The 13,237-nt window shown below is 42.2% G+C and overlaps 1 protein-coding gene across 5 annotated transcripts in view; it reads right to left on the bottom strand.

Moving 5' to 3' along the window:
• Window positions 1-13,126, bottom strand: part of LOC121333519 (heat shock transcription factor 2 binding protein) — a 37,965-nt gene extending 24,839 nt beyond the window's left edge. For 4 of the 5 annotated variants that reach the window (XM_041399919.1, XM_041399916.1, XM_041399920.1 and 1 more), the window contains exons 1-4: window positions 12,686-13,126; window positions 10,427-10,577; window positions 5,939-6,042; window positions 1,935-2,084 (exon numbers count right to left, since the gene is read on the bottom strand). In XM_041399919.1, coding sequence (XP_041255853.1) covers window positions 1,935-2,084; window positions 5,939-6,042; window positions 10,427-10,577; window positions 12,686-12,721 — 441 coding nt within the window. In that variant the 5' untranslated portion in view covers window positions 12,722-13,126. The remainder of the gene's footprint in view (window positions 1-1,934; window positions 2,085-5,938; window positions 6,043-10,426; window positions 10,578-12,685) is intronic. The other variant, XM_041399917.1, reaches the window with a different exon arrangement.
• Window positions 13,127-13,237: the final 111 nt, after the last annotated feature.

The raw sequence follows: 13,237 nt of genomic DNA, 5'->3' as shown, positions 1-13,237 counted from the left end.
ATGTGAGAAACCTGTCATATCTGGCTGAAGCTTTTTGAAAGACATCCAAAACAATCTCATAGAAATCAATGTACTTCTTTTTTTGGTGCATGCAGGTAGGAAACCTTGAAAACTCTCTCATGGTGTTTCTCTGGATGTCTCTTCAAATTCTCTCTAGGAACATGGGCAAAACCAGCAGGCATCTCCCCCCCACTGCCTTGAGAACTACCTGTGTCACATTTCAAATCTGCTGCTTAAGCTCTGATTTTCCCAACCCTTAGGGACACAAAACAATATTGGTCACTTAGATAATTTCAGTCCATTTGCATTACAGGACTGGAAGAAAGACCTACTTCTGTATTGCTTCGAAGGCTGAAAAAAGCTTGGGCATTGTTCTGTAAGGCATGACATGATTCTGAATTGATGCCACCTTCCCCATGTGCTTAAATATCAGCAACAGTTTCAAAGCACCCTTGATGTTCTCATGCATTTGCGTGGTTCACAGCACCTTCTCAGGGGAGGAGGGAAGAAGCTACAAGCTGTACAACTTGTCCCAAAATAACCCAAACCAAATATGTTGTATGACAAATCTCCATCATCTTTTAATGACCTGACTCACTGCCAGTTGCAATCTGTGGTTGACACAATGCCACACAATCCATTTATGCTTTTCCTAGGAGTTTTGTTCCAAGCCCAGGCACGTTTCTTACGGTGTTATGTGCACCATCCCGAGAAAATGATGCCTCCAAATGTTCTTCTGATCTTCACCAGAAATACAGCAGTTCAACAGGCTTTAATGATTGCTGGAAATGACTAGGAGAACCATTTTGCATTTCAAACCAACCTCACCCACAAACAGTTGGGTTTTTTACCTTCAAACAAATCCTCAGGCAACAGTTTTTAACTAATCCAACTGAATATTAATACTTAAGACTGCTTTCAACAACCAGCCTTGTTCTTTAAATTCTAACTGCTTTATACAGTGTTTTACAGATGTTTGTCCTAGTAACTGCTGCTTGGATTTGGAATCAGAAGTTATCATTAATAAGGAATCACTGTACAGCTTTCTAATATCCAATATAAACTTTTAATTATATTTTGGAACACCCAGCTAGAACAACTCTTACAAACACATTGGTTTACCACTTACTAAAATGAACTAATCCTATTCACTCAGCTGCTCATAATGCTGCTGAAAAATCAAGCCAAAAGAAACTGTGGCATCAGTTCACTCAGATTAAATACAGCAATTCCTTCTCATGTTGGCTGTGTCAAGAATGAAAATCATATTTTTATCAGGCTTGTTTCCTTAGTCCCTCCTAATTCCATCAGCTGCACTTGGCAGTGAAATTGTGATAGCTGCAATAATGCCATTGTCATTAACTGTTGTTGTTCTGGTTTGTTATTGGGTTTTATTTTTTTTAATAGTCTACTTGCCCATGTTTAATATTTATGATTTAATATGACGAACAAGCAGTGAGGGTCTCAATTTCCAAGAGTCATTCACGTATTAAGGCAGCAGAAAGATTTTAAGAAGCTGAGAACCAATGGATCTGTCTTTTCTCATGGAAATAGCTCCTCCAAGCTCTCCACAGGCATGGAAACTCCTGCATGTGCCCAGGAACTATTTTCTCCTTCTGTTAGCTTGTGAAGATATTTACATTCTACTAACTGTAGTCTTGCTTCCAGTGTGTGGTGGAAAACAGATAACCCTCATTTGGTAACAAAAGAAATAATTACTCCATTTATTCATAACACTTCACAGCTCCAACCCTTCTCAAAAGAGAATTGATGGCTCCCAAAGAACATGCAAACCAGAAAACATTTTTGCTGTCCAGTCAGTTTCTGAAATACATCCTTTAAGTGTGTTCGACAGCAAAGCCCTTATTTTAAAGGTCCTTGTTTTAAAGGCCTGAGGGCATTCCCAGGAGTCAGTATTCACCTGCCATACTTACTCCTCCTAGAATGGACTTCACAGCCTCCTCATTGCTGGACACCCCCCAGAGCAAGGTGCACACTGCTGCTCCCATCTCTGTGCAATACTCTGCCTGCTGCAGGAGCTGCTGCTTGGCCTCGTTCAGCTGCTGCCGCAGGTCCAGTTTCTCCTGGAACAGCGTAAGGAAATTTTGGTTGCACTTCACGTCTGCCACACCAAGTTTCTAGGCTAAGGGACAGAACCAGAAACACAATCATGGCCATCTCTGAAAAGGGAGGGTAACCCAGAGCTGTTACAGACACATTCCTTCTCTCCTGAGCTGTCTCTAAGTAGTGCAGGCTGACAGGAACCAGAAACTGTCCACAAGGTCAAACCAAGTGACCCACCGAGACTGAGTGGCACCTAGAGAAGCCTGGCAGGAGACATCTCCCCCTGAGCAAACAGCTCCATTGTCTCTTCAGGAGAGAGGGGATTTCAGCATCAGGGGCCAGCCTTCCCTGACACCTTCCAAAAGATACAGGAAACATCTTACAGGAGGGGAGGGTTGTTTTGTTTTTCAAAACAGGCTTCTGTTCTAGCCAACGTGGAAGGAACAGTTGCTGGATATCTAGGATAAATACTCTTGTCTCTTCCAGCTCTTTTCTCTTGGCGTAGTCCTGAGCAGCAAGTGGTAAAGCAAGACAGAGTCCCAAAACACACACCTAAGGTTTGAAGTTTGGAGAACCTTCCATTGCAAGAAAGCTGAGGCACCACTGTGCGTCCATGAGATTCTGAACAACCTGATCTAGTGAAAGTTGTCCCTGCCCACAGCAGTGGGGCTGGAATGAGGTAAAACCACCTCAAAATCCCTTCCAATCCAAACTATCCTGTAACACAATGATTCTGTGATCACTTAAGTGACCTGCTAAGTGGTTCTTGCCTCAAAGCATAAAGAGAGAATAGATCAACCCTACAGAACCAGAGCACAACCTCCATTTGGCAGTACTTTTCTCCAATCACAAGGGAAGCTGGCCGGAAGAATATCATGGAATTGGGCGGGATTCTAGGTCTCACTGGCTTCCTACCAGCTGCCACAGGAGCAGCAAAGCTGCTGCACTTCTTGGTTTAGAGCCAGCACAGACAGGGAGATCAAGGCAGGAATTCTGCAGCCTGTGTCTCAGGGTGGATGGGGACTCCCAGCTAACCAGGCAGGGTGGTGTTAGTGCTGCAGGGAAAGATCAAGGCCAGTCCAGAACAATTATGCTAACTCAAGTATTAAAAGAGAGAGAATCACAGATTGCACACTGTCAAAAAACAGAAGGATCTTACTCTGCCCATTTTACAGACATGATATTTTCAAATTCACTGCAGAAAACACCTTCCTCAGCTCAGCCTTCCCAGTGTGTTTGGCTATCAGGATGAAGTATGGGGAAATGAGAAGGAATCTTTCCTATGTCAATTTTGAAAGTAGCTAAACAGAACAAGACTTTCAATCATGTATTGTCATCAAGACTTTAAGTATCTTGTTAGTTTTGGGGTTCACCTCAACACTTCATGTTGAGGGTTTTTAAAGACTAGAAATGTAAACTCATCTGAAAATTTAAATAATATGTTGTCAACCAGTACAGAGTTGTGTGTGCTCTGTCACCAACTACCTCCTGATCACACCTACCAGCCTGATTTGCACTGCTGCTGATGGAACACGCAGGTGAGGATTTGTAAAGTTCAACTTTAATTTCTCAAGCAGACTTTTGTGTGTATTTACTCTCTCACCTATATAGGCAAAAGACTGACACTCGCTGCTGATTCCATAGGCAGAAACTCTCAGGAAAAGTCTCTTATTTCTTAATACTTTGATCACTTTTAAGCAAATTAGCCAAATTCCATCTTTTACATGACTCACTGCCAGGCCTATCAGCTTTTCTGCCACCATGTGCATCCACAAAATGTCCTCAGGCATTTTCCTGCCTAATCCCTATATTCTCCCTGTCTTTTCCACACTGTCCTAGTATTAGGGAAATGTATCTTTAATACATTTTATTTGCATTTGGATGCTAATACTGAGTAAGACATAAAACCCAGTAATACCAAATCTAGATCCCCCAAAAGCATGCAAAGCCAGCAGAAAAAATGCCAGAATTTTTAATACATCAAAAGCAACATCAGAACAAAGACATGAGGCAAGGAAAACAAAATAGTACATGCAAGAGCCAGAAAAATAAATGGAGCCTGCAAAAGCAAATAACCTGGCTGGAAGCAACACTCCTAAGGGCTCACATCATCAACAATCCCTGTGCTATGCAACACCACCATCTTCAGGAAAAGGTCAAGGCACAAGAACACAGCAGTGCCCAAGTATGGAACTGTAAAAAGACAGACAAAGGAGACATCAGCCAAGAATAACATCTGCACTTCAAGTTTTGCTCAGGTTCAGAAAGCACAGCAATTCCCTAATCAGTGACACAGCTCTGCATAGAGAATTTGGAATGCAAAATGTTGATTTATGACGGCCTCAGAAAAGGACACTGCTCAACCAGAAATGCATTTATTCCATGTTTGTTTCAGTGAGTAATTTTCTTCTCCTTCAGAAGATAAATTTGTAGAAAATAATTCAGAAACTCCACACAAGGATGCCTAAAGCAGAATATCAACCAAATGAAAAACACCAGAAAAGTGATGAACAGGAAAAAAAATCACTCACGTACACACACCATCTTGCTGTATCCTGAAAGTTAAAGGACTTCACAACATCATGAGCACAGTCCACTGAAATACACCTTCCTGGCACTGAACAGAACCCAGTGACACAACTGCCACACATGCACAACAAAGACATGAAGAGAAGAGCTTTAAGCAGAAACTACCTAGTAAACTACCTAGTAAACTACCAGTGCTTTAAGTGAAACTCATCCAAAAGAAATCATAAACTCAAACCACCTGCCCTTTATCTGTAGTATTAACAAGAACCATGGGTGGGACTTGCTTCATTAATATCCAAAGCAACAGCATTCAATTTTACAGGAACTTTATCCTGCAACTAAAGACCTCAGTGCACAGCAAAATGAACTCTGTACTTACTGCTGAACTGCAACATTGATCCCAGAAGATATTTATTTTGAAATAAGGAATATCCAGATTGACAACTATTCCATCATACCAAACTTTATTCCAGAGTGTTTCATCTATACACAGATATGTACTGAAAGTGCATTTCTGAACTCCTCATTATTCCTTTTCAAAAATGAAGTAAGTTTTGTGGTTCATCTGTCTTTGTGCAATCCCAAGGCTGGCAAATGCCAGCTGTACAACCCCAACTGCTAGCTACTGCAGGAAGGCTCCAAGGAAGTGAACTTTTGCAGGAAATAATCACCACTGATTCTCACAGAGAATCATTTGAACCCAAATGGCTTCACAGACTGAGAAGTCGATGTCTTTGCTATTCCTTAATTGTTAAGAATCTCTCCTCTCATAATCACTAAATACAATATTGACAGAGCAAGAGGAGCCCTGAAATTGCTCCTTGATTCTCAGCTGTACATGGCAATTGGATCAATAGGTGCTTTGAGAAAGATTATTAACACTAAACAAAGGTACACAGCTCACAGCAAACCAAGAGAGGCTGCTTTCATTCTGTACATTGCACTGCTGAAACTATCTCCTGATCAATAGGTGCTTTGAGAAAGATTATTAACACTAAACAAAGGTACACAGCTCACAGCAAACCAAGAGAGGCTGCTTTCTGTACACTGCACTGCTGAAACTATCTCCCATTGTCCTCTTTGCAAATATGTTATAGCAATGTTAAATTCACAAGAACTGGTTCTGTGAAGGACCTTTTAATTCTAGCTATGCCACAATCTTCCCAAATGCCCAGTGTTTTACTTCAACATGTTAATATGGATATGGATGACTATATGGATAGAAATCCCAAATAGATTTGAGACCAAGGATTCATTTGTGACAGGAAAATGAAAATTTTATCATTTCTGCTTTTGTTATTAGAACTGAAACACACAGATATCAATATTCTGGCAGCACATCTACCTTCTTCTCTCTCATGCAATCTGCCTGGGCCGTTTCCAAACGGGCTCTAAAGTGTTCACAATCCATCCTCAGCTGCTCTATTTCCTCCTCCTTCTTCTCCAGGCCTGTGACAGGATAAATCAGATAAAAGAAAGAAGGAACACGTTATGGTCATCGGGCCTGCATTAAAGCAAAGAAATCCACCAAGTGTGACTTTACCGAGGTGCCTCAGCCGTTTGCTTGTGCGAGATCACCTCCCCGTGGCCAAACGGGAATCTCACAATTTGCTGTGTGGTAACAGCTCTGAAAAAGCAAACCAATGTCTGATTTAAAAGGATCACATCTGGCTGTTAAATACTGAGGGTTGAGAACATTTTTTAAAATTTACTCTATTTTCTATTTTGTTTTCATGTTGGTTTCCATGAGAACTCCATGAGTGAAATTTCACCTAAGTCAGTGACTATATTAAAAACAAAAGAAAAATACCAAGAGTAGTCAAAAGTGAATGTTTCAATCTACAATTTACAACTTACATGGATAGCAAGAACGAAAAGCAACTATTCCAAATATTTTAAAGTAGTATTTATAAAGTAGTATAAGCAACCTGGGCTAGTGAACACTGTCCCTGCCCGTGGCAATGAGGATAGAACTGGATGATCTCTAAGATCCCTAGCAACCCAACACATTCTGTGATTCCATGACTATAAACTATTTAAACATTTTGTCAGTTACAAGCAAATTTTATTATTCCCTTATAAAATTAATTTCTGATATTATCAAATTTCTGGTGTTATCATAAATTCATTCTAATTTAGGCACTTTATTTTAGTGAACAGAAATCAAGTTAAAAGTATTCCATTTCACCAGCATGATGCCTGTTCAAAAAAATTCTTTTTCAAGGACAGTTTTAATAATAGATGTGTACTGTATCTTACTTTAAAAAAGCACACCTGTGGATGCTTAGCATTTATACTGAAAAAAGGAAACATGTTTAAGTAGTTCCAAAAAGTAAAATCCAAACAGCATCTACTGTAACCTTGGTTAGTTTAAAAAAATGAATTACACCCTACTTCAAACACCATACCCTTGAATACAACAGCTTGGTCTACAGTTTAACATACTTGAAATACTTTCCCCAGTATGTGACAGGATTTTTTAATGTAATTACTAAAAATCATATCAAATTCTATCATAAAAAGACAACATAATTAAAAATTATCCAAATATGTTCTTATTAAACAAAGGACTTGGCTTCTGGCATTCTATTTAGTAGTTCCACATGATCTGAAAATAAATACCTTCCTGTTTTGGTCCTAATTGACAAGTTTATCATCTTAAGTATACACACATTGCTTTGAGTAGCCTGTATAAAAGGAGAAAAGCTGTTTGTGGCTGATTTATCTGAAGAGGTAGAACGTATTTCCACTCAGCCCTTGTGTGATTCCAAGCCAGCAACACATTTTAGCAGAAAGCAGAGGCAAGGCAAGGGTTCACTGCTGACAAACATCTCTGTGCCACGACACGCTCTCTGAGCAACTTGCTTCTTTTCAATCCTCAGTCCAAAGGAAAAGAATGAAGGGAGAAATGGATTAAACTGAGTTTTTGAGGATAACTCTCGTCAGTGGCAAGAAAACTCCCTTCTGTCAAGTGAAGAAAATTCAGTCTCATGCACTTCTGACTATGTGGCTGTGAGTCCTAAGAAGCTGACAGCAAGATGTCTTGAGCAGGAGTAGAACATGCTCTGCTTACCTACAGCAGGCCAAGAGCCTTGCCAGATAAGTTCATTCAGTGAAAATCTCTGCTCCTGCAAGGAAACAAGCTCTCCAGAAAGAGAAGAATCACTTCCAGTCTTTGAGAGGATGGATCCAGCCTGAACCCAGCAGACACACAAAGATGCCACATCCTTCTCCAGCAAACTTCAAAGGTCCCAGAACCAAACCTGAGCCAGAAGGGGAATAATAATGACTACTTATTGTTAACACAATGCAACCTGGACTTTTTAAAGGGCTTCAGATAAAAGAAGGATGTGCCAACATCCTCTAAGGTATCACAATGTTTTATGCAGAAGGGGCAAAAAAGGACAATAGTGGAAGCTGCTGAAAAGAGACTTACTTCTCATTGTTCCTTATTTGTGGAAACTTCCCTGCTATGCCCAGTCAGCTCTCCCAGCTGTGCCTTTGCTCTGAAGAGAAAGAAGCAGCTTTCACTACCAACTTGGATGAGCAAAAAAAAACCTGAAATGGTGCCTTCACACAAAGAAGAAATATGTAACTTCACCACTGCAGTGGTAAATCAGACTTTGGGAAGAAGTGGCACTTGCTCTCTAGGTAGAGACTCCAAAGCAGAACAAGACACTGGGCACAGGAAAGAAGAGAAGGCCCCCATTTCAGATGAGAGGTACACTTGGTCTCATCCACAGAAAGTTATAGGTCATACTGGGAGACTTTCTGCACCACAGATCTAATCTCAAAGCTCTGGGAGGTGGACAACTGAGTACAATAGGAATGAATGCCAACAAGTGATGGAACTCCAACTCTAGTGATCCAAATGCCAGACCAATGTTAAATGCTATTTTTAACACTTACCAAGTGGAGTGAGTTCCACTAAACATATCATAATAATACAGAAAAATTGCTGGAGCTGTATTCCTAAAACTTCTGGAGCCGAGCACTCTTCCTGAGAAGGTTAATAACAACAAAACAGAACCCTCTTTTAGAAATGAAGAATTACCCTGGCAAAAATCTTAATGAAGACCCTGACAGCAGCCTGAAAAGCAGGTGTTGGCTGCACTGAGCATTGCCAGCTCAGATCTGAGAGATCAGCCCCGGGAAGCCACAGGAAATGGGTGTCCTATTGACCTGCACACCAGGGAAATGTGCAAAGGTCTCAAGGTTTCTCAAAGCTGTTCAAGACTCTGACTGAATGGGTCAGAGGTGTTGAAAGCCTCTGACTGTAATCTGCACTTCTTGAGGGAAAGGAGACTGCTGCTCAAGTACCCAGAAAACTGTAACAGCTGATGGAAGTCTGGAGATGTACAAATCACACATTAGGCTTAATGTAAGAACATTAAAAAATATCTCTAGGACTCCTGTGAGCTTCACATGCCACACCAAGAAGCTGTATGTAGCAAACAGCACCATTCTGAGAGTGAAGGCCGTTTGTGTCCCTGTGATGTCCCACCTTTAGTGATCTGTATGCTCCAAAGCCTCCTTTCAGCCTGCCTTATTTCATGCTGCAGAGGTAGGAGAAGACTGGAGCAGCAAAAATCTCCACTTGACTTGTCCAGTTATAGGGGCACACCGTGGCCAGAGCTGGAATAAATACACAGATGACCTCATGACCTGCAAAAGAAATCTCCACTGTGGAGAAAGACTCCAGAGAAGACAAACGCTGTCTCAGCTTCAGGTCCTGCCCTCGAGGACCCAGAGAATTCTGGACAGCCAGCAGAACATTTGAAGGAGTCTTAAAATCCCCATGTTGATGCCATGAGCCTGCTCTGGATGGACAATGTCTCCTTGATGCCTGGCACAAGGAATGTAAGAAGGATCAGTGAGAGAAATCCCAAGACAAGTAAGTAAAAACTAATTGAGGATCTTGAACACTTGAACTGGAAACAGTCCCTGATTCCTTGTCACAGAGAACACTTCCAGATCCTATCCACTGCTTGTGACATGGAAGAATCTTCCCAAAAAGTGGATCACTGAGGCAGCTGGAAGCTCTGCCCCAATATATTACATTGTCAGACACAGGCCTTGAGGCCCTACCTTGCTTCTCCTTAGCTACCTGTTGCAAATTAATTTTCCATTTATCACTTGGTATCCTAGAAGAGACACACCCTCTGTAATCAGTCTCTTGTACCATGCCTTTTCCAGCAAACCCACATCCAGGTAAATTGTGCAGCTGCAGCTAAGCTACAGACCAGGGATGGAGCTGACTCCTATTCAGCCCTGATGGCATGTTGGGAGAGGGGTTATTTTTGGAAAGAAAAAATGGACTTTGGGGACAGCAATAAAAATACTTTTATTACAGAATCTTTTTTTTATTATTATTATGAGTAAAGCATACAAGCTAAAAAAAAAAAAAAAAAAAGACAGGCCAAATATGAGATTAATTCACTCTTCCTTCAAATTTTTACCCACTGCTATTTACCATTATTTTGTTGGGGGTTTTTTTTCTGTGCGAGTCACCTTTTGAAAAACAAAATGTTTTTGCCTTTTCTCAAAGAGAAAACAATTTTTTTCCTCATACAGCTTCCCTTACTGCCTGAACTACATATGTTTTTATCCACAGTAAAATATTTTTAAAGATTAATTTGACATGTCTGATTATTCCTAAGGCAGCTTGTAATTTTCTTCACTGCAAACACATTAATTTACTGAAGCAGCCACTGAACAACACAGTTGAATCTGGAATAGCTCCACAAAATGTACAGCTATTTCTGGAGCACAACAGTTTGTTCTAAGCAGTTCTGGCAGAAACTGCAAGAGCTTGTAAGATGGTGCTACTCACTTGATTCAATAGCATCCAGCTTCTGGAATGTCCCCAGGATATCTCCATTTACTATTTTGGGTAAGAAATCCCGCAGTTGCATAACTTCAGTTGTCAGCCTTTCCAAATCCCTCCTTCTAACTTTAACGAATTCCTCTTTGGTCTCAGTCTTCTGAAATAAAACAACAAAGCAAAACAAAAACAAACCAACAACCAACCAAAGACACTGCTACAGTCCTGTTGTGCTTTTCTGCTTCAGTTTCTTTTCTTGGACAAAAATATTCCTCTCTATGACATCATTTCAGCAATTTGTAACTTTTTAAAGAGAACTATCCAACAACCAAATCTGAGGTTGATCCTTTGACTGTAATCTTAATTTCTACTACTGTGGCCTTAAGTAAATAGCATTACATCTCTTCATGTGTTTCTTCACCCAAAATGTGTGCAATGCATCTGGGAATGCTGCGAAAATTAACACTCACATTTTAAAACGTGAGCAGCACACACCAAGCTGTTGTTTCATGACTGTTGTAAAGGATATGATTACTCAGCTTTTTAATTAATTCAAACATTTGCAAGATCCTCAGTCCTAAATTACAACAACTCTTTTGGAGGAAACTGCACAGCTTTCAATCCAATTTATCTATTGTGAAGAGCAAAAATTACTTGCAGCCATCTGCAATCCAATCTCACATAAATAATTTAACCCCAAGGTATGACAGAAATGCTTACTAGCTTCCTTTCCAGCCAAACTACAGCTATAGAATAATTTTCATTCAACATTCCAGCAGAATGTGTGTTAATTTTAAAATGACAGAGCAATTTCTGTTAAAAAAAAACCCCATGAAGTCCAATTTCTGATGTACATACATGTGCACTCTGCTGATATTAAAAGGGCTGATACACATAAAAACAAAAGGAAAGCTTTAACATGTTTTGACTAAAACATCAATCACATAATAGGCTTTCAGAAAGCCAAGTTATATCTTAGTATTGCTTTGCACTGCACTGAGAACAGTGCTGACAAAATGAGATGTCTTATGGATCACATCTTATTGCAGAGGGAAAAGGCTAACAAACCAAAATCTCATCTACAGCTTCAAAATGTACCATCCCCACAGTCCCCTCAAGAGCAGACACACAAAACAAATCCAGATAGTTTTAGGACAGGACTCCCTACAATTCTTTCTGCTTCCCTTCTTCCTCACACTGAACATTTCCTTTCAGGTTTGCTTCCCGCTCTATTTCTTTCCCAGCTGTCTTTGAAATCCAGATAGTTTTAGGACAGATCAGTCCCACCTCTGTGGGTTCAGATATGTAATGAAAGAAAGCAAGAAATATTTTGCTTTAATTTGAACTGTAAGCTCTAAGCTGCATCTAGGAGTTGCTTATGGCAAGGTTCTTAAGGCCAAGTAGCACCACGTGACGTGACTCTAGAAAAATTCCACTCATCTAGGTCTCAAGAAAGCATGGAACAAACACATGGGAAGAGGAGTATTTAGAGGAATGCCATCTGTGTGTGAGCAGCCATGAATGACAGAGAGAATTCAGCATTGCTCAGACTTACAGGGCAAAATCTGGTACATAAAAATAGCTCTGTTCACTAGCAGAAGCTGAATTCAAATAAAACACGCTGTGAATCACTGGTGCTGAGATATGAAATATGCAGTAAGGAGAAAATTCTCCTTTGTAGTTCCCACTGTCAGCACAGGTCTTTGCAGCACTGCAGCTACAGCAGACAAGTTTTATTTTCTCTATTAAACACCTTCTCAACACCTCTCTGCACTACAGGAGTGTGTTAAAGGCAAATACAGACGGGGAGAACAGGAGTTTTCAGCCCTTACAGTAACAGCAGGTGCCTGGAAGGAGGAAATTTGACTTCACCGAGTTGTTCCTCAGGGGTGAAGTCACCCAGTACCGCACCTGAGCTCATGTCCTGCCTGGGGTGAGCCCAGGGACGGGAATTCCCTTCCCTGCCAGTCGGGGGGGCCGAACAGGGCACAGCTCCCCGCTGGCCATGAGCTCCCAGCGAGGAATCACTGCCAGCCCTGTCCCCACTCACTCTCCCCCAGCCCAGCGTGCCTGTGGCACCGCTCCACGGCCCCCGCCGTGCTCCCCTCTCCCTGCGGCCCGCCATCGCCCCCTCAGGGCCCCGTAAGGCCCAGGACACCACACAACCCCCGCTCCTTCTGCTCCTCGGGGCACCCACGCCCGCATGGACCCCCGGGCTGGGCCGGGCCTCAAGGCCAGCCCCGAGCGCCCCCGGGCCGCCCGCGATACCTGCGCGTCGCCAGCGAGGCCGGCGCTGCGCCACATCGCCTCAGCGGCCGCAGCGGCGTCGTGCGCCGGTGGGGGACGGCGTGAGGGGGGGAAGGGACAGACTACAGCCACGCCCCCGCCGCGGCCACGCCTACTCCTATTGGGTAGATGCTTTGTGGAGGCGTGGTCTGGGCGTGGTCTGATGGTTAGGCTCCGCCCCCAGTCCCGCCCGGAGCGGCCCCGCGATTACACGGGGATAAGATTGGAATAACAGCGGGACAATACCGGGATAACACTGGGGTAGCAGTGGGACAATACCAGGAAAACACCGGGATAACACTGGGACAACACCGGGTTGTGCGGAGCTGCGGGCCGGCCCTGCCGTGGTGCCGCTGGGGCTGCAGGGCTGACATCAAGCTGGGAGGGAGCATTGGTCTGGAGGAGGGCTCTGCAGGGGATGTGGACAGGCTGGATGTGTTATGAATAAAAAGATACCTATTTTTATTTAAGGTTACAGAGAAAAAAAAACGGTGGGACCAGTTGCTGTTAAATTAGCTTAATTGTAAAGAGTTC

The sequence above is a fragment of the Onychostruthus taczanowskii genome, unplaced genomic scaffold, assembly GCF_017590055.1.
Source record: "Onychostruthus taczanowskii isolate IOZ18803 unplaced genomic scaffold, ASM1759005v1 scaffold17, whole genome shotgun sequence".
NCBI classification, from domain to species: Eukaryota; Metazoa; Chordata; class Aves; order Passeriformes; family Passeridae; genus Onychostruthus; species Onychostruthus taczanowskii.
Note: the sequence above shows the minus strand (reverse complement) of the source record. Positions and strands in the feature narration are given on the sequence as shown.